We start from the raw sequence: 21,708 nt of genomic DNA, 5'->3' as shown, positions 1-21,708 counted from the left end.
ATCTTTGTCTGTCTTGGTGTGTTCTCTGGAGTTGCACTGACTTTGTTACAACATGCTCTTAGGTTCAGCATTGTTATATTTTTTGGGTCACTTTTTAAAAATTGTATAATTTATATTTAAAGCAGAAATTATTATAATATTGTAGGCAATACCTGTAGGATGCTGCCATATAGTATAAATTACCCCAGATGTGCAGGTAAAAGTTGCTTTTACATGCCTCTTCCTCTTAAAATACACTTTCTGTCATAAAGGTTTTAACAAAAGGTAAAAAAAAATGTAGCTCTTCCTAAAAGCTTTTCAAACCAACTTCCTTGAGTTCATTGTTAATTTTGCTATTGCCAGTTTTGGACGAGTAGTTTATTGGATTAAAGTGCTGAAATACAATGAAAACAGTAATGTTATGGAGTTGCAAACCAAAGCAATGTGCTGAAAGACACTTTAAAGCTCTGTGGAGCTTAGGCAAAATTTCAAATTAAGTGTAGGCTTGCTAGTATAAGCAGCATTTTTGTAAACTAGTCACATGATGCATTATGAATATAAAAAAGTTCATTCAAGTCTATTTAATTCAATTTAATTTTTTTAGAGCTAAATAGCAAAAACATCTGATTCAAATTGCTTAATATTTTAAGGCAACTTTTAAGTTTGCGTTCTTATAACAATGGGAGTAGAAGGGCTGATTTTTGTAATTCATTTTTAATGTTTTTGTGTGTTTTGCCCAGCTACTGATTGAAATTTGCCTCCACTCCAAATAGCCATTGGCTGATTATCATTTGGACAAACAACATGAATTAAACACGTTAAATGTATATATACATTATATATTTATATGAGAGAAATATTTGTGTTTGTGTTACCTAGTGGCCATGCAGCAAGTGAAAAACATAATCGCAAACAACAAGATTCTGGGTTTGACCCAACTTCTCCGCAGCTTCTTTTGCAGGTCCTCTGGGCTCATCTTTCTCACACAGGGTTCACTTAGCAGAATTACAGTCTAGTTTGTCTAGTAGAATGGATTTTCTATAGATGTGATTGTATGTGTTTCAGATCTCTAATCACCTGTGACCTGGATGGTCTACATACATGCATGCATATTCTTGGATACTATGGGAGAAAAAACCAATGAATGAATGAATAAACACAGAGACTGAGAAGAGGTGAGTGGAAAAGAAATGCTCCCCATTTACATGCACAAACTGGATTCTGTCAGATATGATTCAAACCACTACAGTGCAGCTCCTTTAATGCCAGAGTTATAGTCTTTGAAGTGAAATATTGTGGTCAAAGCTATCGAATGCTGCACCGAGGTCTCACAGGACAATTGCTCCACTGTGTTTTACAAGTGCTGTAGAAAGATGTCGTGTTTTCTCCTCGCTCTTTATTTGCCATCATTTTGGTACAGGCTGATCTCTCCATAGAATGATGCATCAGAAGTGGACCACTTTTTTTTTTGATGATTTTTGGCAACATCTTTGCTTGAGGCTCATTTGTACCTTGTTGTGAACACTTTTTCTCAATAAACTTCTCTGCATGACAGACTTGAATAGAATAGCTCTTTACTGTGACTGCACATGTACAATGAAATAATGTTTTGTTTTTTTTCCAGAATCCGATTATTAAGTGATGACGTGACGAATCCTACTTCCGGGCCTAAAGTAGTCTGCATTTAATATGGCTTTTGTGTTGTTAACATATTTAATGCTTTGTATTTTCTTCTATTTAATCTCAAAAAGCTCCTAAAAAAAGTCAGTGATCACTGTTGACCTCCCTCGGCTTTTATTACCGCTAATCATTTATTTAAGCTCAGTTTTTAAAACCTTACAATGTAACTACAGCACAGCCCATGCAGCAGTATATGAATGACTAACTTCGTATTGTGGATGGATTATCTCAGTTGTTCTCCTGGCTGAAGTTTGGTCCTTTTACAGCATCCTGCCATGCGATTACATTTGTTCCTGACCACCGAGAACACTCACGTTAACTTTTATCGAGTGAAAAAAAGTTAGCTTGTTTATATTAGGCTAACATAGCTGTGTCGCTAGCGGTCACGTAGCACATCATTATATACCAGCTAGCCAAACTTCAGTAACCCTACAAACGTCACTGCTGTTTAGTTTTCTGTCTTCATTTATGTTGGAAGTGATAAGAAAGCTGTACGGTTTAATTTGTTTCCAAAACCCCGCAGTCAGGACATGCTATATTGTATTTAGGTGGAAGCTAGCGAGCTAACTTCCTGCTAACTTAACTCCGTTAAATGTCATAAATTCCGTTTTCATGGATGCCTGGATGTTAAACTCAGTTGTTACACCTGGTAGAGCAGAACGCTGATCATTTTATTGAAGATGAAAGACTTAAGACAGTGTTTTAACTCTCAGTAATGCCACAGTGATCATTTGATATATGGACCTGCAGCAGAGTTTAGGCCCAGACACAGCTAGTGACGTCAGACTGAACGATCGGATTGAAATGTAGATAATAATATGCTTAAATCCTGGAGAGTGTTCTTCACTTACAGTACCTGGATGTCGAGACAGTTTTTTTTAATCACAGAAATGAAGCCATGATCACCCACCACTGTTGTCTTCTACGGACTTTTGGCAGTTTTTTATTTAACTAATCCCAATTTTCTTGCCATGCCTCCAGTAGACTTTTTTGTTGTTGTTTGTTTTTAGAGAAGGATTAGGATAAGGATTCTATATAATGAAATTATTCTGAATGAACTGTCTTATCACATATGGGTCCTTGTGGCTATCATTACTCAGGGGTTAATGCAATATTTATGTTCCTCCCCTTGAACCGAAGCCCATATGCATCATATAACTGTAGCTATGGTTTTTGACCATGGGTAGGATGACTGTGCCAGTGTCCCACAATTTATAGTCCTAAGCATATTTCCTGAAAAGATCTGCATAGTTTACTTTTTGTCACAGTCTGGCTGAGGCAGACTGTATGTGTTTGCAAGAGATGACTTAAATGGAGACCAAAAACTGAACGTGACGTGGATTTAACAAAAAACAAGCCGTTTATTGAGGCTAGGAAACAAGGTACAAGCAAAGGGCATGGGTGAAACTAAACAATAACCTAAACTGGGTGAACTAAAACTAAACTGGGTGAACTAAAACTAAACATGGTGAACTGACATGGATACCTGAAGTTGTGACGTGGATGAGCAGACGACCTGACAAAGAATGACTGAAGACACACGGACTAAATACACACAGGATAATGAGGGAAATGGAAACACATGGGGAAACAGCTGACACACATGAACATAACAATGTCACAAGGGGAGAGTAAACTAAAAACATTGAACATAGGAACACAGGACCCCTTCAGAATAAAACAGGAAACGCAGACATGACAACCTGAACTTGACAATGTAAGACACAGACATGAAACACATGAAGGGCAAGGGAGACTTAACAGGGGTTGGAAGACACAAGGGGAATCTAATAACAAATGAACTAGAAAAGCTAATGAGCTTAATCATATACTATAAACATCAAAATAAACTAAAACTCAAAACACTGGGTCATAAGACCCAGGATCGTGACACTTTTATCTAAGGCTGGTATCTGACTCTTTCGCTACGTGGTTGTTTCATGGGTAACAAAGAAGAGATGAATGATAAATGTGGAGCTATGCTGACTTTCTGCTGAACCCTGCACAATTCTGAAGCTATTTTTATACCTTTTGTGAAAAGGAGTTTACTTATCCTACTCTGCTATTTTTTTTTTTTTTTTGCTGTTGTTGTTTTTGGGTTTTTTGGTTTTTACATTTACAGCATTAAACTAAATCACAGGTACCTGGTAATAGAATAAATGCGTGTACCATATTAGAACATGAACAAAGAAAAAAGAAGTATAGACCAGCAAGTCTACATACAACACTTAAATTAGAATGAAATTCTAAGTCCAAAATATGGACTGACAAATAATTTTTTGAAATGTGCAAATCACACATATGGTGATGGCTGTTTACCCCTTGACCTTTGCTTTCCACTGGGGAGTCACATCCTCTGGATGACTATCCAGAGGATGTGACTCCCCAGTCCTCCCCAATCCTCCTTTTTCTGACAACAGAAAATGTTTGAGTCATTTTAGCATACAGCACATAACCCATTTCCATCAAAATGTCACAAACAACATCAATTTTAAGAACTGTCTCAATATACCTAGCTTAGAAGCATTTTTGATTTTATGTCACGAGGGAGTGTGTGGTGTCAGAAAAAAATGGGAAATGAGAGAAATGAGGACATCAAACAAAGGATCTGGCACTGGACGCACACCGGGGATGTTGTGGTTCATTGTCAGGTCACCAGGCTGCCCCACATTTTAATGTTTATATTGATGCACATGTATATTTCCTTCTATGGTGGATTATATATGAAAACCTTAACATTTATTTCTTTTTTCCCTTTTTTTTCTTTTGCAAAATAGTTTTTGCATCTTGGTGTTATTCTGGACTGTGTAACGGGAGTTACTACATGTAGAAAATCATCTTACAGTTTGGGGAATACCAGAGTTGATTCTCTAAAATGCTTTTCTGGTCTTTTGATTTACTAGGTTACTGGGAGACCATCTTTGGCTCTTGATACACATATCAAACAAATGATATTAAAACATGGTATTTCACAAAAAGGGATCATATTAACTCTATTAACTTTCCAGGTTGCATACTGAAACACACATCCATTTGCATCTCCAGAATCAGCCAAAGTTTACACACGCTTTTCTCACTCAACTGTTTGAAGTGACAGCTCTGTCGTGCATGAGGTGTATTTATGGATAGCCCATAGTGTGCCAGCACGGAAATTCCTCTCATTCTAGGAAACATCTGGCCAAATTTTATCTCTTGTATCTTTAGTCTCATCTGAAGATGCCAGCAAATAGTTACACAATTCTACTAACTGTAGAACATCAGTGGAGTCTGGCATCCCAACAGCATGGGCTGAGAATACTTTTAAGGTCTGTTATTATAACATGGGTTGGTAGAGATATGAGTATAAGAGCAGTCTTAAAGGAGATCTCAGGTATACATTCATATGAAACCCACTTAGATTTTATCTTGCATGCTTGCCAGAGTAAGGAAATAAAAGCTCACGTGAATTAGAACGCAAGTCAATGTAAAATATTAAAATGTAAAATAAGGAAGAGCCCGTTTTGTTGATCTTCTGTGATGGAGGAGACAAATCTATTGTGAGTGATGGTATGTGAACTTCATGCATCAAGATGCACTCTGGTGACCTTGCCTCTACTGTCCTCTACAGGCTGAGAAAGAGGCTTCCAATTGCATGACAAGCGGTGAAGGAAATGAGATAATCTCTTTCAGTCTCCTGCCTTTCTCTTACTGACATGGTTCTTAAATTGTTTCATGTTGTTTTTCCTGATCCCGTTTGCACGGCAGGGGGTGGAGCTGTTAAGTGAGAAGTCTGTCACGAAGTGAAACACACACACACACACACACACACGTAACAGACACTGATATGTGTGTGTGTGTGTGTATGTAAATGCATATATATTTAAAAAAAAAATTTTTAAAATATATATAAATATATATATATATATAAATAATATGTGTGGTGAACCAGATCACAGCACAAATCAAACATATTTCACAATCTCTTAAGTTGTGGGGTGCACAAGCTCAAACAGGCCCTCGCTGTCAGCCTGCACTCTATAATTATCCCTACAGCTCTGTACCCCAAGACATTTCACCTCTGACCTCTAATTGTTACACCTTTCATAATAACATGCAGCCACGCGATGGTTCAACAGTCAGCGCTGAACATAATGATGAGCACCAGCCTGTACATGAATGCTAGGATAATTCATGTATGCTCAGAAACATGGAGAAATATAAACACCTTCTAAGTATGTGATGGTTTGGTGGCAGGGCCCTTTGATCAGGTAAGTAAAAACCTGGGTGGGATTCACAAAGCAAATTAAAGAACGCAACGCTTTGCTTTGAGAAAGCACCATCTGAGAATTAGCACCCTCTGCTGGTGGCACTGAATAAATCCACACTTGGTTTGAAAGTCAGAATCATCTTTATTTGGCCAAGTTTGTGCACACAAGCAGGGAATTTGAGTCTGGCCATACTCTTTTTAGTGGTGAGTAGTTAGTGCACTATGTCTCAGAAGGTTTCTGGATTTCAAACTACTGTTGGCTGGGTCTTTCTTTGTGAGTTGTGCCTGTGTCTGTTTTTCACAATTACTCAACCTTGCTTTTTCAGTGCAGCAACAGTGCATGTTAGAGTTGGAATTGGTATGAGTGTAGTCTGTTTTTTACCCAGTGTCATCTGGGACAGGCTCCAACCCCCTTGGGACATAAATTGAAAGAGTATGAGTATGAGTGGGCTATAAATTTGGCAATTGCTATTAATCGATTTATGGCACAAAAACCCTCAGGTTGTCTTATCAAACTGAATTGGTGATTATTATGTTATTATTATTATTATTATTATTATTATTATTATTATTATTATTATTATTATTATTATTATTATTATACACATTTATTCAGCACCAAAATCATCCAGATGAAAATACTAGAGTCTCAAATTAGTTTACTGAGTTTTCTATTGTAATGTACTTATAGTGGACACATTTTAAACTGTGTTCATATTTTCATATGGGGAGGATAAATCCTGATAGCGATGCTTCTGGTTGCTCCTAGCAACCTTGTTAAAACATTTTTCATATAAAAATTTTATTATGCTGAACTGAAGTAAAATAGACCATTTAGGGCGATTATTAGCTGTTTTATATTTGTGTATATATTATTGCTCTGTGTAATTTGAGAATTCTGCATAGTGTGCTGTTTCTAGAGTTAGAGCTCCTGGCTCTACTCTTTTGGGACCTCTTGGGCTTTAATTTCCACATCTGCTTTATTTTGTTGTGCTCCTTCTTCCTGATGTTGCTGTCCACTGATATTGTCTAGGAAATTATCAATCCTTTAGCACATAAACACAGTATAGTGATCAGTATAAGGTGAAGAAAGCTGCTTCTGGTCAGATGGAAAAAAAACACACACAAACACAGAAGAGTGGATTTGGCAAAATGAAATGGCTGGCAGTGGACAGATGTAAGGGTATCAATGGTTACAATAAACAGCATGAATGTTGTGTCACAAGACATGATAAGATGACTGATCAGTTTCTTTTCACTAACTCATCTACCAAGGCATTTTAGAGAGTATAGCAGCTGTGGCAGTTTGTCTTATAACAACAGCTGTAATCTCGACATTTTGACTTTACTCTCAAAATAATCAGTAATATATATGTTTTTTAACATGGCTCTCATTCTCCTCTGTAACTTTTGCTACATGCTTTGTTGAAAACCAACTAATTATTGCATCTTTTGAAACTGATGGACAACAAATTCAAATTGAAAACTACAAAATAACTACATTAAGACAAACCTTGACAAGCACTCAGTTTACCCTTTTCATAATTTACTTAAAAAAATAAAATAAAATAGAATGAAATGAAATGAAATAAAATAAAATAAAATAAAATAAAATAAAATAAAATAAAATAAAATAAAATAAAATAAAATAAAATAAAATAAAATAAAATAAAATAAATGACCAGCCGTCTTCTTGTCTGTCTTGCTGGCTCATCCTCCAATTTTAAAAGATGTTCAACATTCTTCTTGAACATGTTCATAATGAACCCATTAAACAAGTGAGTTTAAAGATTATTATGTGTCCATTTTTTACTTTTTAAAATCATTTACATCACTTCATATTATTTCTAAGTGGTACATATCAGGTGATTTCTATGTGTTAAATGTTTTTTCTATTAAAATTGATCTTCTTTAATTTTAATTTTAACAATACCATACTCATATATCTTTATTTTCTGAAGACCCCCTCAGAGGTTAGCTGCACAGTCAGTGTTCATGGCTGGATGCCACAGGCAGGTCCTGAGGAGGGTAACAGCGCAGGGCCTGGGTCCTCATACCAGTGCCCTGGAGGCAAACTGTGAGTGGCACAGCAGAGCTTTCATGAACAGACTCAGAAACAGGAAGAGATGTAGACGATAAAGTCGGTCGTTTGAAGTGGTTCTGCTCAGAGGCACAGCTCAGAGACTCAGACATAAAGGCTCACGCGGCATCTTTCTCACTCCATGTCCTGCACGCACACCCTTCACTCTCACATCCACTTGAAAGGAAGCAAAACAGCGCTTGCAGTGGTCAAAGCATCAGATTTCAAAATTTAGGTTGCTCTCTTTTACTGTCTGTACCATTGTTGAAGTTCAAGCAAGGCTCATCCCAGCCATAAGTTTAGGAATTATGTACACGCTAACATTTTGACCGCCAGCATCCGTTATCCTCTAAGCAAAGAGTCAGGATTGATATGTTGTTTGCTGGGATCAAGAAATTGTTACTCTGAGGTGGACGTTAGAGGTCAGGTATTAAGCATGTGATCTCCTTTTCCAGAGCCCCACTCTACAAAATCTGCTTCCCCGCTGTTATGAGGAGGACTGTCCAGAGAGATTCCCCGCTGCTCCCCAAACACCTTCTCTTGCAGTTCGATTATGTCATTTCGGATGTCAGCCATCATTAGCAAAAGAAAGTCGAAGGAGCCAGGTGGACCCTAGAGACAGGCGAGAAATTGATTGGTTAGTTAATTAATTGTGCACATGCAGCCTGAAAATGAAGGAAAAGCTGAAAGCCCCCGAAACAGTGCAGCTCCTTGAATGGTCACTAAATCATTACTCCAAATGTCAGTTAGCCCCCATAACTAGTTTACCCTTTACATCACAGCTGTAAGCTCACCCTTTTAAATTTATTCTAGACTTAAATATATGGGGTTGCAGCCACAAAGGGATTTAGCAAGTAGCTGTCTGCTAGTATGTACCACCTTTTGCCCATGTTTGTGGCATTTGTTCCTTTTAAAACATGTTCAGTGAAATTATCTGATGAATAATGTGGACTAATATTACAACAGAACAAAAAGTCTGTGTTCCAGTTTTCATGGTTAATTTTTAGCATGTTATTTTTATGCTACATTGCACTTATTAGCAGGTACTGAGTGTCTGACTGATGCACACTTAAGGTGTATGGATGCAGCTTGTTAACCAACCTTGCCAGACTTTGTTTTTTTAACCCTCTTATCCAAATATGATCACTTCTAGCACCTAAAACGCTTAGACTAAAGCTTTACACCAGGGCTACGTAAACAAGTAGGTGATTTCACAGTGGCTATGCCTATCATTGATATAGTGTGTTATAATCCATACATCTATAATAACTTACAGGTGGGCCTCTGGGACCTGGAGCTCCTCTGTCACCCTGTAGATGAGAAACAGCACACACTGATTGAGTTTTAACCTTTTAAACTGTATTCAGCTTGCTTGCTTCCATGGACAATAAGACTCATAACAGGGTGTACTGTAGCTTCATGCATGGGAAGAGCATCAGTGGTGAGTTTAAATGTCAGAATGGTGAGACGAGGTATAAGAAACAGTTAAAAAACAAAAAAACGTAATAAATGTTGTTAAGTTTGCTTTTCAGAGCAGGGTCTACTAAGAGTGCATTTGAAATGTGTGAGCCAGACACAGACAGGCACAAGATGGCGACTGGCGATGGTGACACAAAAGCATACAAAGACACATAAGCAAAATAAAGTTGCTATAACAACCTTTAATCCATCTCTTCCTGGCGCCCCGGGTGGTCCCTGTATAAACGATTGAGAGATGGGTTTAAGAACAGCAGGTTTTCTTTTAATCACAGCAACAGTTACCTGCTTAAACTATTATCATACAGTTCATCTATTCATCTTTGAGCTACCTCTTTCCAGTGATGCAGTACTGGTGTCTGACACAGAACAGATTTTTTTCAAGACATAGCAAGTTTGCTAGTTCCAAGTAGTGACTACTGATATCAGTGACTATTGGAGGCTCTGCTGCAAAAAAAGACTCATAAATTGCAGGTACAGTCTTCAGATTCATAGTGAATAGCAACTTATGCTGCCAACATTACTTGTAGGATTTGGTTGCTAATCCGCTGAAAATGGATTAATAATACGTCTCTACAAACATCAAGACAGAACTGGATGCGTCCCAGCACCAGTCATGTCGCTGAGCCAGTGGAAAAGGGTTATTAGCTTTATGAGCTGATTGAAGTGGGAGGTAAAGCCTGTAAGAACACCTAAATTATGGTGCCAGTTTCTTTCCTTACCACTGGCCCCCTGCGGCCTCTCTTTATGTGCTTTAGGTCAGGCTCTGGACCCATAGGTCCCATGTCTCCCCGAGGGCCAGGAGGTCCAGGAGGGCCCCTCTCCCCAAGGTCACCTCTCATTCCAGGTTGCCCTGGGTGTCCTGGTAGAGACAGAAGAAAAATATTAACCTTTAAGAGCGACCATCGTCTGTTCAGAACATTTCATTTGATTATTTTCCAGTAAATCTATTAGGTAAATAGCCAAAATATTCGCCACTGTAATACAGTGTCTGTAACTAGAGGTGGATCTGTCTCTAGGATTTCCATCAGTTTCATATTACCTGGGACGCCAGGAGCTCCTGGAGGGCCAGGAAGACCAGAAAGGCATGGGCCATCAGGTTTTTTTCCTGCTCGTCCCAGACTTGGTTTATTACTGCTGTTGGCCAAGCCAGGTACCTTCAAAAGAATAGAAGAAAGTTTAAACTAAAATGAATTTAAAGGTCAGATATGTGTGGTCCAACACAGTTTGACTGTGTGAACAATTGAATAATTTCTTTAACATCCTCAGTTTTTTATGCAACTATTAAGTCTTGCTCACTTTTTAGCCATCATCATTTAGAATAAATGGTCTGATTGACTGACTGAAAGAGTTCATGCTTGAATGCTTGATTCAGTCATTTGGTTTAACTGCTATTACATAAAGATGTTACCTGGTTGGGTGAGTGTGTATTTCCCAGCTTGAGTTTCAGCTGCAGTAAACTATTTTTCATGTTCATAAAATCTTGACAGGTGAATGAGCAGGTACCAGAACTCATCAAGGTATCTGACTTCCCTGATGAGCTCACTGCAAGAAAAAAACAAGGAAATAAAATTCTCAAACTGTACTGCATGCTGTTAAGTTAAATAACAGAAGAAAGAAGTTCAGTCAATTTTTTTGAATTCATGTGAGTTTAAATACCACCACAAGCAGTACTGTAATTGTAATTGTAATTACTATAATTGATTTTTGTTTTCGTGTTCTTACTTTTTTTCTTTGTCTCTCTTTTATGTCTGTCTCTTAACTTCCATTTTTCCACTGTCCACATTTTTCATGGTTATTTCCTTCTGTATTTTGCCTTCACCTGTGTCTGATCTCCATCTTTTCAACCCTGGGTTTATATCTTCCTGTCTTCCCTCTATCAGTTGCCAGTATGTTTGCTCTGTGTTTGCTTTTCCTGTTGTAACTCATGCTCCTGTTTTTGGTTTGGTTTTATTTTCATTCTTTAACCTTGTGTTTCTTTCTTTTTAAAAAAAAGTTTTTGATGTTTTTTGCATCACCTAATAAAACGGGTTCTTGTCATTTACTTTCCTGGCTTTGCATCCTAAGTTTGTCATGCATCTACTCACAGTTGCAGTTATTCAAACAACCTTCTTCTGTTCAACCTCACATAAAATCTCACATCTATCTTTGTTATAACATAATCTGCCCTACCACCAGCTGGAAGCGATATCTTATTTAAAACAGCCAAAGGCCTAAAAGAATGTGCTACAAGTTCTGTTTACAGCGATCAATTTATTTATAAGCACATCTGAAAACAACAAAGGTTGACCAAAGCGCTCTACAACTAAAATGAACGAAACAGAGCAGGAAAAATAGAAGACAAACATGAAAAAAAAAACCATAAAGCTCAAAATGATGCGATGATGAGTTACAGTGGCACAGAAACTTACAGTTGTGTATGGGGATGCAAGAGCGTTGATCCGATGTAAGTATGTAACCACTGCGACAGCGACACTCAAAGCTGCCCACTGTGTTCACACACTCGTGGTCACACAGACTGCTGCCTGGGGCCTCACACTCATCAATGTCTGCATATTTTTGTGTGATAGAGACAGAAAGGGGAAGAAAGTAGTAAAGATAAAGTTAGTTTACAGTAAATCTCAAGTAAAATTTGAATGTTTAATTCCTACACTTACACATAGTAATTTCTGTCCATTTGTGTGTTTTCAGGTTAATCTTTTATTGTAGAATTTGAAAGATGAAAGTCACTTTGAGGTGTTAAATGCAATTAAGAGCTTTTTAGAATTACTTTTCCAGGTCCTGGTCTAAGCCCAGAAAGCTGATGGTAATAGAGAGAAAATGTTTTGCTGCATAAAACCACAAGAGGGAGCTATTTCACCTGTTTAGTTCCAAACCACACTTGTTACTTAGATCACTTTCAAGAATAAAGAAGTGTGGTGCAGTGAATGACAAATAGCCTATGCAAAAGCATAGTTAATTGTTTTTTCCCAGAGATAATGATAATGAAAACTGACCCAGGCAGTATGGAGATTTGTGGTTGCGGTGTCTTTCTCGGTCAAAGCGATATCCAGGATAGCATGTGCAGACAACTCGTCCAAAGTTATCAGTGCACTGCTGCTCGCAAGGTGACGCAGCACACACATCCACACCTATAAAGAGGAGTGTGGTGTGAGCATTTTATACAGCTTCATTACTGCTTTGTTTCATTCATAGAGTTTCAGAACAAGTAAAGAAACAACTCAAAAAGGGTTTACACATATCACAGTAGGATGGGTGTAACACAAGCAAAACATCTACAAAGTAATGTACAAAGTTTCCATACAAGCCATTTCACTCTGCATAGTTTTATTCAGTTTCATTAAGTTCATGCTTTACAGTATCTAATCACAATGAATGTTGGAGTTTATATACGCCACTGCAATCTAGAGTTGCTTGCTTGTTATTCTGCTGTTTATATGTATTTCCCCATCGTGGGAGGGGCTGTCAAAGCAGAGACACCCAGACCTCCCTCTCCCCAAACACCTCCTTCAGCTCTTCTAAGGGTGAAACAAGGAAACCAGGCACGAGACGTAATGTCTCCAGTATGTCCTGGGTATGCTCCAGGGTCTCCTCCTGGTAGAACATATCCAAAACACTTCATCTAAGAGGCACCCAGGAACCACCTCAACTGGCTCCATATAATGTGATAGAGTAGCAGCTCTCCTCTGAGCTCCTCCTGAATGACTGAGCCTTTAACCCAATCTTTAAGCCTGCGACTAGTCACACTAAGTCTAGGATTTCATCTAATAAGTGTATTGTCAGATTTTCAACAGAGTAGTTCATGTCGTAGTTAGTATAGAATATAACTGAAATCCTACAGCAGCCTGCATTAAACTTGTGTGCTATTAGGCCAAAGGAACCATTAAACTGAAACATTAAAATGCACAGTTATTTGATCTCTTCTCTGGGTTTCTGTGCCTCACTTATAGCCTCTGGCTGGGGCTGTAAGCACCACAGCATTTGGAGATTTTAATGGCATGTCAAGCAAAGTTAAGCACTGATTTATTTTGTTTATATACTTTATTATAATTTTATTGTTGCTCAAGTTGACTCAAGTTCAAATTTTAACCTGCTGTAAGAAACATACTACAGATATGATCATATCTATTGTCTATCTTCAGTCTCTCCTTATATATCAGCTATTCACAAATAATTTAGGGAAGCATTCGTTCTTCATGGGGTCATGGAAGAACAGCACCGTCTAGTGTCTGATGCTAATTACTGTTACCATCTGGAAGCACAGGATTACAGTTTTAGAAAGAAACGAAATTGTTTAGCAATGCTTTTCACCAGCCCGTGAGAACATGGCCATGAAAGCTGACAACTTTCACAAGAATCAGATGTTTGTTATGGAAAATCACAGTTGTCAGTTGTCTTTGCCAAGACATATTATTTTTTATGTGCCGTTTGTTTCAGGTGACTGAAGTGTACAAGCTGTATGAAAGGACTGCTAAACTGACAAAGGTGTTCCACATTATGTTTTGTACAGTTTGTTGTGTTTATAAACTGCCTTCGAGGAAAACAAAATTGCATCAGATTTGAAACATGTGGATCCAGATGTGAGCAAAACTTATGCGATGGAGCAAATGGTTTACCTACTTTCAGGTATGCACTGGCCCATCACAAATCTGAATCCTTTACAGCACTTCCTCCTGAAAGAAGAAAAGGAGAATATTCAACGCCAATTTCAGATCAGCTGGGAAAGCCATTTTATTTTATTTTTTTATACATGAGAAGAGTGATACCGCTGTTGTAAAGGCTCACCTTCTAGCACATTCACTTCACCAGATGTTATATGTTTGATAAATAAAAAGCCGTACCCAGATGTTGATTTGCTCGGAGAGAAACAGAAAACCTCCATATGTAATAAAAAGTCTGCAAACCAGCACTTCTACAGTCAAACCAAATGTTTCAGTTGATGTTGACTTTGTTACATATTGGATCACGTAATCAGACAATTACAGAGTGGTAAATGAAACAGCAAAAACAGGATAACTGCTGTGATGAATCTGCATTTTAACTGTGTAGCGCATTGCACTGATGAAAAACAGGCCTGCATGATGCACTTTTCTATATAAATGTGATTTGTTGCCCATCAAGTAGAAATGGCTGTTTTAATTAGTAAAGAGCCAAGAAGCAAAATCTGCTTAGTAGAGTCAAAAAATCTTTGCTTCAGAGAGCAGTAATTAAATTGAATAATTTCAGCACTGCAGTTTTATAAGTTTGTTGCTGTTCACGTGAACTTTGTAAAATAAAAAATATTTGGAAAGTGTACATCGCGAGCCAACTGTTGTAGTATTTAAACAGTGTATAAGTGTATAAGTGCAGCTGAAGATAAACGTGAGGACAACAATGACATCCTGCCACCCTCACTGACAACTAACACATCATCATTTAGAGCAGCGGTCCCCAACCTTTTTTGCGCCACGGACCGGTTTATGCCCGACAATATTTTCATGGACCGGCCTTTAAGGTGTTGCGGATAAATACAACAAAATAAAACTAGTACCGGTACCGAAAAAAAGAAGATTTATTCATAACACACGTGAAAAGACCCAGGAAAACCGAGTAAACGATAAAAACGATAACAAAATAACGCTGAAAACCGATAAAAACCCTGAAAACGATACATTTCACACCTGAGCCTCAACACTCGCGGCCCGGTACCAAACGACTCACGGACCGGTACCGGTCTGAGGCCCGGGGGTTGGGGACCGCTGATTTAGAGGAAGGTATTCAGCACTAGCAGCAGCAAAACACTAAAAAGTAAAGAGCAGCTTATTTTATATGCATTATTAACCTGCATCAAAACAGTATTGGAAATGAGAGAGGCCATCCTTTACAAATAATAGTAGACTTAGAGTCAACTAACTAACTATTGCAATAATAAATAAACCCAAGAACTCAAGTTCATTTTGGCAATCTGCTGACAATGCTCATTTGTCAGCAGGTCATCAAAGCTGCCTGAGGGCTACTGGTCTGTTTCTCAGTTTCACTGCAGTTTTAAAAAAGTAGGTAAAAACAAGCTGCAGTTACTTCTTATTCTGAATTTTAGTCACAGTACTTAAACTATGAATTCATTTAAAAAACAAAAAAAAACAAAAAACAAAACTTGTTTACAGTCTACTTTTGTGATGTAAACTCCTAAAGTCTTGTAGATGCATTTTTCCCTAAGTCAGCATTGCACAAAAATTATTGGGCAAGAAATTTTCTCACACTTGATTTAGGGTGTTTGGAAATGACAGTCGTTCAGCAATCCCACAACAATCCACCACATGTTACAAGCAGCACAGCTGGAAAAAAACAGAGGAAATGGCTCAGAATTTCTAGCAGCACAGCATGCAACAAATATCACACATGCATGCTTGAAAAAACACAGATGAATTCCCAACTCCTATCCCAAAAACTGCAAGCTGTTACCGGAGGGGATTTAGCATGCTGCTTCAGTCAAGGTCCCCTCAAGACAATAAGTTGCTTTTATTTTCCTCCAGCCTCCATGCAGTGTAACCTTAAATCACTATGAGATCCCCCTCCCTCTCTTGAATGAAAAATAACCTATAAAATAGCGAGGCCAGCCTAAACTGATGAGATCCAGATGAGAGTGGCTTTAATCTGCAGCCTGTAGCGTGGAGTGTTGAGAGGGATGTATAAAGCCAGGCTCTGAGCTGAGGTGGAGAAAGGAAAGTGAATACTGAGATGAAGATTGTCACTCATTGCATCAGTCAGTCAATCCATCAATCAATCACTCAGTCAGTGATCTAAGTTGGGCTAATGTGATGCAGATGTACGTCTGAGCAGGAGGGTTTCTTGGATTTATATCGTTGGCATGACAGCAGCTAAAAAGATTATTTAGCTTGAAGATTAAAGTAGATCTGGTTCTGATCAACTTTAGAACAGCTGTAATTTAGGACTACACATATGGCTTAACGACCCTATTTATTTGTTTCAGCAACCCATCGGTTTGTAAAAGTAGAGGAAAACATGGTGCATAACCAAAGAAAAGAAATGGCCCAGTGCATGCATAAAACTACACACACCCCTCTATGCTCTTTTTTCTTTCTCACCCTGAAAACTTATCTGAAATCTTATGACTCTTATGACTCCTTCACTTTCTCTTGTTGAATTTAATAATTCTTGAACTGCTACAGTATGAAGCAACGTGTTATGTAAGCCACTGTTTTTCTCTCCTCTGCTACGTTCTTCCTTCTTGTCTTGATCATTTTTCATTCACGTGCGCTCCTTCTCTCTCATTGGTTGTGCATGTTGACGATCACATATTGAAAGCCAGAGGTGTAGAGTGTCTGGTTCACCACCACCGCAGAGTCAGCTTTAATCCTGAGCTGTTTTTGCAGGTTTGTTTTGTTAGCTATTAGCTGAGTTACCAGCAGACATGTTTTTGGTTGTGGTGTTAATCATTGACTGTTGAGTATTTTTTATTTTAGGACAGAAGGCAGAATCCAAAGAAGCAGTACTTGGCTGGTTCAAGACCTTCTCTCTCATTTGTTTGTTTTGGCCAGGGCTTCCATCTCCCTTATTTGTGTTCGGTTTTTGCATCATTAAATTTGCTTTGAACTCCCAACAGCTTGTGGCTTCTCATAGTTTATGGGTTCCTCTGAGCCAGTAATTTAGGGACCGTAACAGCCACTCTGAACTTTACATGTATGGCTTTGACACAATGGGCACTTTCACCCTGTTTGCAAATGTTTTTCCCTTGAATTTTAGCCAAGCTGTTCATATTCCCCACAGGGTAAAATCCTGGAACACTTCCTACCTGACAAACTAATTGCATTCCCATAAGCATCGACTGCTTACTGATTTTAGTGCTAATTAGGCAATAATAACACGTTAAGACAATAAAACCAATAGCCCAACATCAGTTTTGTTCTCGTCTTTCTTTAAAGACCAACTTTGAACTCAAATTAGACTAAACAATCACATTGCTTGACAATTTTTGCTGATGAAATTGTGAGTTGTGTGTGCAACTCTTTTAACATAAGTCACCCATAACACCTTTCTCTGTGCAGATGTGTATACACAAATATGCATAAGGCTGTAGAAGTGTAATTCCAGTGTCTGCTCATTTCAACAACAAACCAAAACAACTGACAAATGTGTGCTGTGTCATGAGTCATTTTAATATAACAGGGAAAAAAGAGGTGTCATAAATATAAGAAAGTGTTCATAAAATTAGCTATAAACACAGTGGCATGCAAAGGTCTGGACACATAAGACGCAACTTAGCAAAGAATTAATTACATAATTGATATAGAGACACTTTGATACTAGAAGCAAGTTTGGAAGGAATAAAATAAAATAGTTTCACCAATAAGATGATACCTAAAATGCTACAAGCCAAACACGCCTGCTTGTTTCTGCATGGTGTTCAGTGGGTCCTTAAAAAAAAGAGAAAACGGTGCAAATGGAGGACAAAAGGAGAAGTGGCAAGCCTATAAAAGAACCAACTAAAGAAGATGAACAGTACCTGAAAGTCCTAACCTTAAGGAATAGGAAAAGGAAATCCAGATAAGACCTGAGACAGGACCTGAGAGCTGCATCTGGCCTTTCAGCTGATCCTTCTATTGCCCAACAAAACCTCATCAGAAACGGTCTCACTGGAAGGGTGCAGACCAGGGGAAGGCAGGGGTATGCAAAAAATATAGAATAACTGGAGGTAAAATGAGTAGCAACTTGTCTTATGGACCGATGAATCCAAATGTGACATTTTGGGGTCAAATCCTTGTCAAAATGTGCAGAAGAGGTTGGTAGAGAAGTACAACAGTAATTGTCTACAGCCATCTGTAAAACATGGTGGCGGCTCTCCCCTGGTTTGGAGCTGCATTGTCAATATGTTTGGAATTAGAAATGCAGAAAAGTATCATCAGATTTTCATTCGCCATGCAATACCATCTGGAAAGCATCTGATAGGCAACAGGTTAATTTTTCAGCACGGCAATGATCCTAAACACACTGCCAATCCAGTAAAAGCTTAGCTGGATAGAAAAACACACAGTGGAATACTACCAGTCATCGACTGGGCTGCTTGGAGCCTGGACCTCAACATTATTGAAGCAGTGTGGGATCATCTTGACAAAGAACAGAACAAAAGTCAGCCAACATCCAAAGAAGAGCTTTGAAATGTCCTTCAAGAAGCTTGGAGAACCATTCCTGAAGACCACTTAAAAAATTACAATAAAGCTTGCTCAAAAGAATTCACGCTGTTGAAGAATAAAGGTGGCCATATTGACTTTCAGGGTTGTTAGAATTGTAAAAACTCTGTTGGTGACTTATATACTCTGTTTCCATGCATGATTGCACATATGCTGCAGCAAGAGTACTGACAGGGACTAGAAAGAGAGAGCATATTTCTCCTATACTGGCTTCCCTTCTTTGGCTATTAAATCCAGATTTAATTCAAAACCCTGGTCCTCACATACAATGTCTTAAATAATCAGGCCCCATCTTATCTTAATGATAAGATAGTACCATATCACCCCATTAGAACGCTTCAGTCTTGCACTGCAGGCTTACTTGTTGTTCCTACAGTATTTAAATGTAGAATGGGAGGGAGAGCCTTCAGTTTTCAGGCCCCGCTTCTGTGGAACCAGCTTCCAGTTTGAAGACAGATCTCTACTTTTAAGATCAGGCTTAAAACTTTCCTTGCTAAAGCATATAGTTAGGGCTGGATCAGGTGACCCTGAATCCTCCCTTAGTTATGCTGCAAAAGATGTATGTTGCTGGGGGATTCCCATAATGCATTAAGTATTTCTTCTTCACTCACCTTTCTCACTCACAATGTGTTAATAGACCTGTCTGCATTGAAGCGTGCTTGTTATTAATCTCTGGCTCTCTTCCACAGCATGTCTTTTGTCCTGTCTTCCTTCTCCCTGAGGCTGGTTCTGCCGCAGGTTTCTTCCTGTTAAAAGGGAGTTTTTTCTTCCCGCTGTCGCCAAAGTGCTTGCTCATTGGGGGTTATATGATTGTTAGGTTTTTCTCTGTATATAGGGTCTACCTTACAATATAAAGCACCTTGAGGCAAATGTTGTTGTGACTTGGTTCTGTTAAATAAAATAAAATTGAATTGAATATTTCTCTGTAAAAGAATAAAAAAAACTAGGGGTAGCTCAAGTACTGTGTCCTTTATATTTTATCTAATGGTATGTCTTTAAATTTCATTTTTTGCACATTGTTTACCTGCTTGTAAGTATATTTGACTATGCTAATTTAATTCCAGAACAAAACATATTTTCATGATAATAGTGCTGATAATATGTAAAGTACAGTTGAGCTTTTAAAATGTTGGCAGAACACTTCACAGGTACTTGTTGAATGGCCTAAGATGTTCATAAACCCTCTATCTCCTGTGGAGGTAAACAGTGTTTGAATTTCTCTACCAAGCCCTTGTTTGTCAGTCTTCACCGAAGCATATCCATCACCTTTGATGTGTGTGTTGTATTTGAGGAGTTATGATACAAATGTGTAGAGAAAAAACAAACCTGAATGGTAACAGAATCTGGTCAGCAATAGTGAATACTAACTGAACTCACTGCACATCTGTAAACTGTACATACATAAGCAGCATGTCAGTCTGAGCAGCTCTCCCTTGGGTGTCTCTGGTGGGTGGGACAGTGGAGGCTGAGGCGTCTGGACAAGAAGTTGAGGGTGGAGGAAGAAGTGACCCGTGTGTTTTTGTTTTGGATTGTGAAAGTATGTCGGTCAGCATGACACAGCCTCTAAAACACACCCCATTAAACTGGAATCAGTCTGAGCTTTGTGTGTGTGAATGTAAAGGTTTGTGCGCTGGGAATCTGAGTGTGTTTGTCATTCTCTTCATTATATATAATAGTTTTAGAAGTTGTAGTGTAATTTTGTTGGCAAGAAATGTTTTATATTGGCACCAAATATTAGCAATTAGTGTCATTTAATTAAAAGAAAAAATGTCGGGATCTGCCTGCCAAAAGTCAGACATTGTTAAGCATGCATGCTCCTGTCTGTGAGAATATAGAATACATGTGTATATATGGTCTTATGTGCAGGAGAGTCTGTGTGAGGGCTTGGATGCCATCCAGTAATCTTGCAGCCTTTTAATGTCAGTCAGGATTTATAAGCGAACCAAACGATGATGTTAGCAAGCACCCTCTCCGCTTTTTTTCCATGTCCTCTCAGTGCACTTTGCTTCACTCTCCTTATATTCAATCCGTGATTTGAAACACGTCAATTTATATTCAGCCCGTCCTATCAGCATTACTACTTGTTGACATAATCTGTCTCGCTCTCTCATCTGCTCAGACTGACATGATGCTGGCCTCCTGTTGCTCTCCAGCCAAGAAACCTGATGAGGTGTCTACCTTTTCCATCTTCATTTCATGCAGATGAATATTGTTCCATCCTCCATAAGACTTGCTGAGGCCAGGAATGGTCACAACCTTTTACAACAACCTTTAAACTGCGGTGTCAATAAGGACCAGCTGTTTGCTGAACTTCAAATGATGCTTCTTTTCCCCACAGATACTATGAAGAAACCATTAAGGGGACACAACAACTTCCCAAAGAATGTAACTTAACACAAAGTGTCCCATTTTAACAAATCCTTGTGTCCAGAGTAGGAAGCAACAGTGTCCACATGTATGGACTATTTGAACCTCAAAAAATGAATCCTGTCAACTTTAGTAATATTCTCAATGTTCCTTTAGCCCTACAAAAAGCAGCTAAATGCAATGACAGAGGTCACATGACTTGTAAACAACTAAGACATCAACAGCACATTAACCGTCATGATCATCCAACAACTTTCTCAAACATTAATCAAAGTTATGGCCACGTGAAGCTGACCAACAAATAGAGACATATTTTCACATGCAGCCAATTTAGAATCAAAAATTAAACTAACAAATATCTCTTTGGACACTGGGAGAAAACATGGAAAGGCTCCAGCTGACCAGTAGGTTAGAAGCCAGAAACCTCTTGCTGTGAGGTGACAGTGCTAGAAAAATGATACCTGAAAACTCCTGGGCTTCCTACTACCTGATCACCAACAGCATGCTCGTGTGCTAAAATAAGATGGTAAAAAATAAAACTGCCAAACATGTTCATGTAGGCATTGTTACAGGCATTGCTAAAGTGTGGAAATATTGTGGATCTATATTTGCAGAGTACTGTTTATATGTGATAGTTTATCTCTTTACTGTGATAGGAGCTGTGCCAGTTAGAGCCACTTGCCTGCAGCACA

At 38.4% G+C, this 21,708-nt stretch overlaps 1 protein-coding gene across 1 annotated transcript in view; it reads right to left on the bottom strand.

The window, feature by feature from the left end:
- Nucleotides 1-2,540: 2,540 nt before the first annotated feature.
- Nucleotides 2,541-21,708, bottom strand: part of LOC102308943 (collagen and calcium-binding EGF domain-containing protein 1) — a 42,085-nt gene continuing 22,917 nt past the window's right edge. The window contains exons 3-11 of the mRNA XM_005913025.3: nucleotides 14,082-14,134; nucleotides 12,458-12,592; nucleotides 11,873-12,010; nucleotides 10,873-11,006; nucleotides 10,504-10,618; nucleotides 10,184-10,323; nucleotides 9,645-9,680; nucleotides 9,260-9,295; nucleotides 2,541-8,597 (exon numbers count right to left, since the gene is read on the bottom strand). Coding sequence (XP_005913087.1) covers nucleotides 8,409-8,597; nucleotides 9,260-9,295; nucleotides 9,645-9,680; nucleotides 10,184-10,323; nucleotides 10,504-10,618; nucleotides 10,873-11,006; nucleotides 11,873-12,010; nucleotides 12,458-12,592; nucleotides 14,082-14,134 — 976 coding nt within the window. The 3' untranslated portion in view covers nucleotides 2,541-8,408. The remainder of the gene's footprint in view (nucleotides 8,598-9,259; nucleotides 9,296-9,644; nucleotides 9,681-10,183; nucleotides 10,324-10,503; nucleotides 10,619-10,872; nucleotides 11,007-11,872; nucleotides 12,011-12,457; nucleotides 12,593-14,081; nucleotides 14,135-21,708) is intronic.

This window comes from Haplochromis burtoni, unplaced genomic scaffold, assembly GCF_018398535.1.
Source record: "Haplochromis burtoni strain Fernald_Lab_line unplaced genomic scaffold, NCSU_Asbu1 Contig_2, whole genome shotgun sequence".
Taxonomy (NCBI): Eukaryota; Metazoa; Chordata; class Actinopteri; order Cichliformes; family Cichlidae; genus Haplochromis; species Haplochromis burtoni.
The sequence above is the reverse complement of the archived record's forward strand: the minus strand, read 5'-3'. Positions and strand labels throughout refer to the sequence as shown.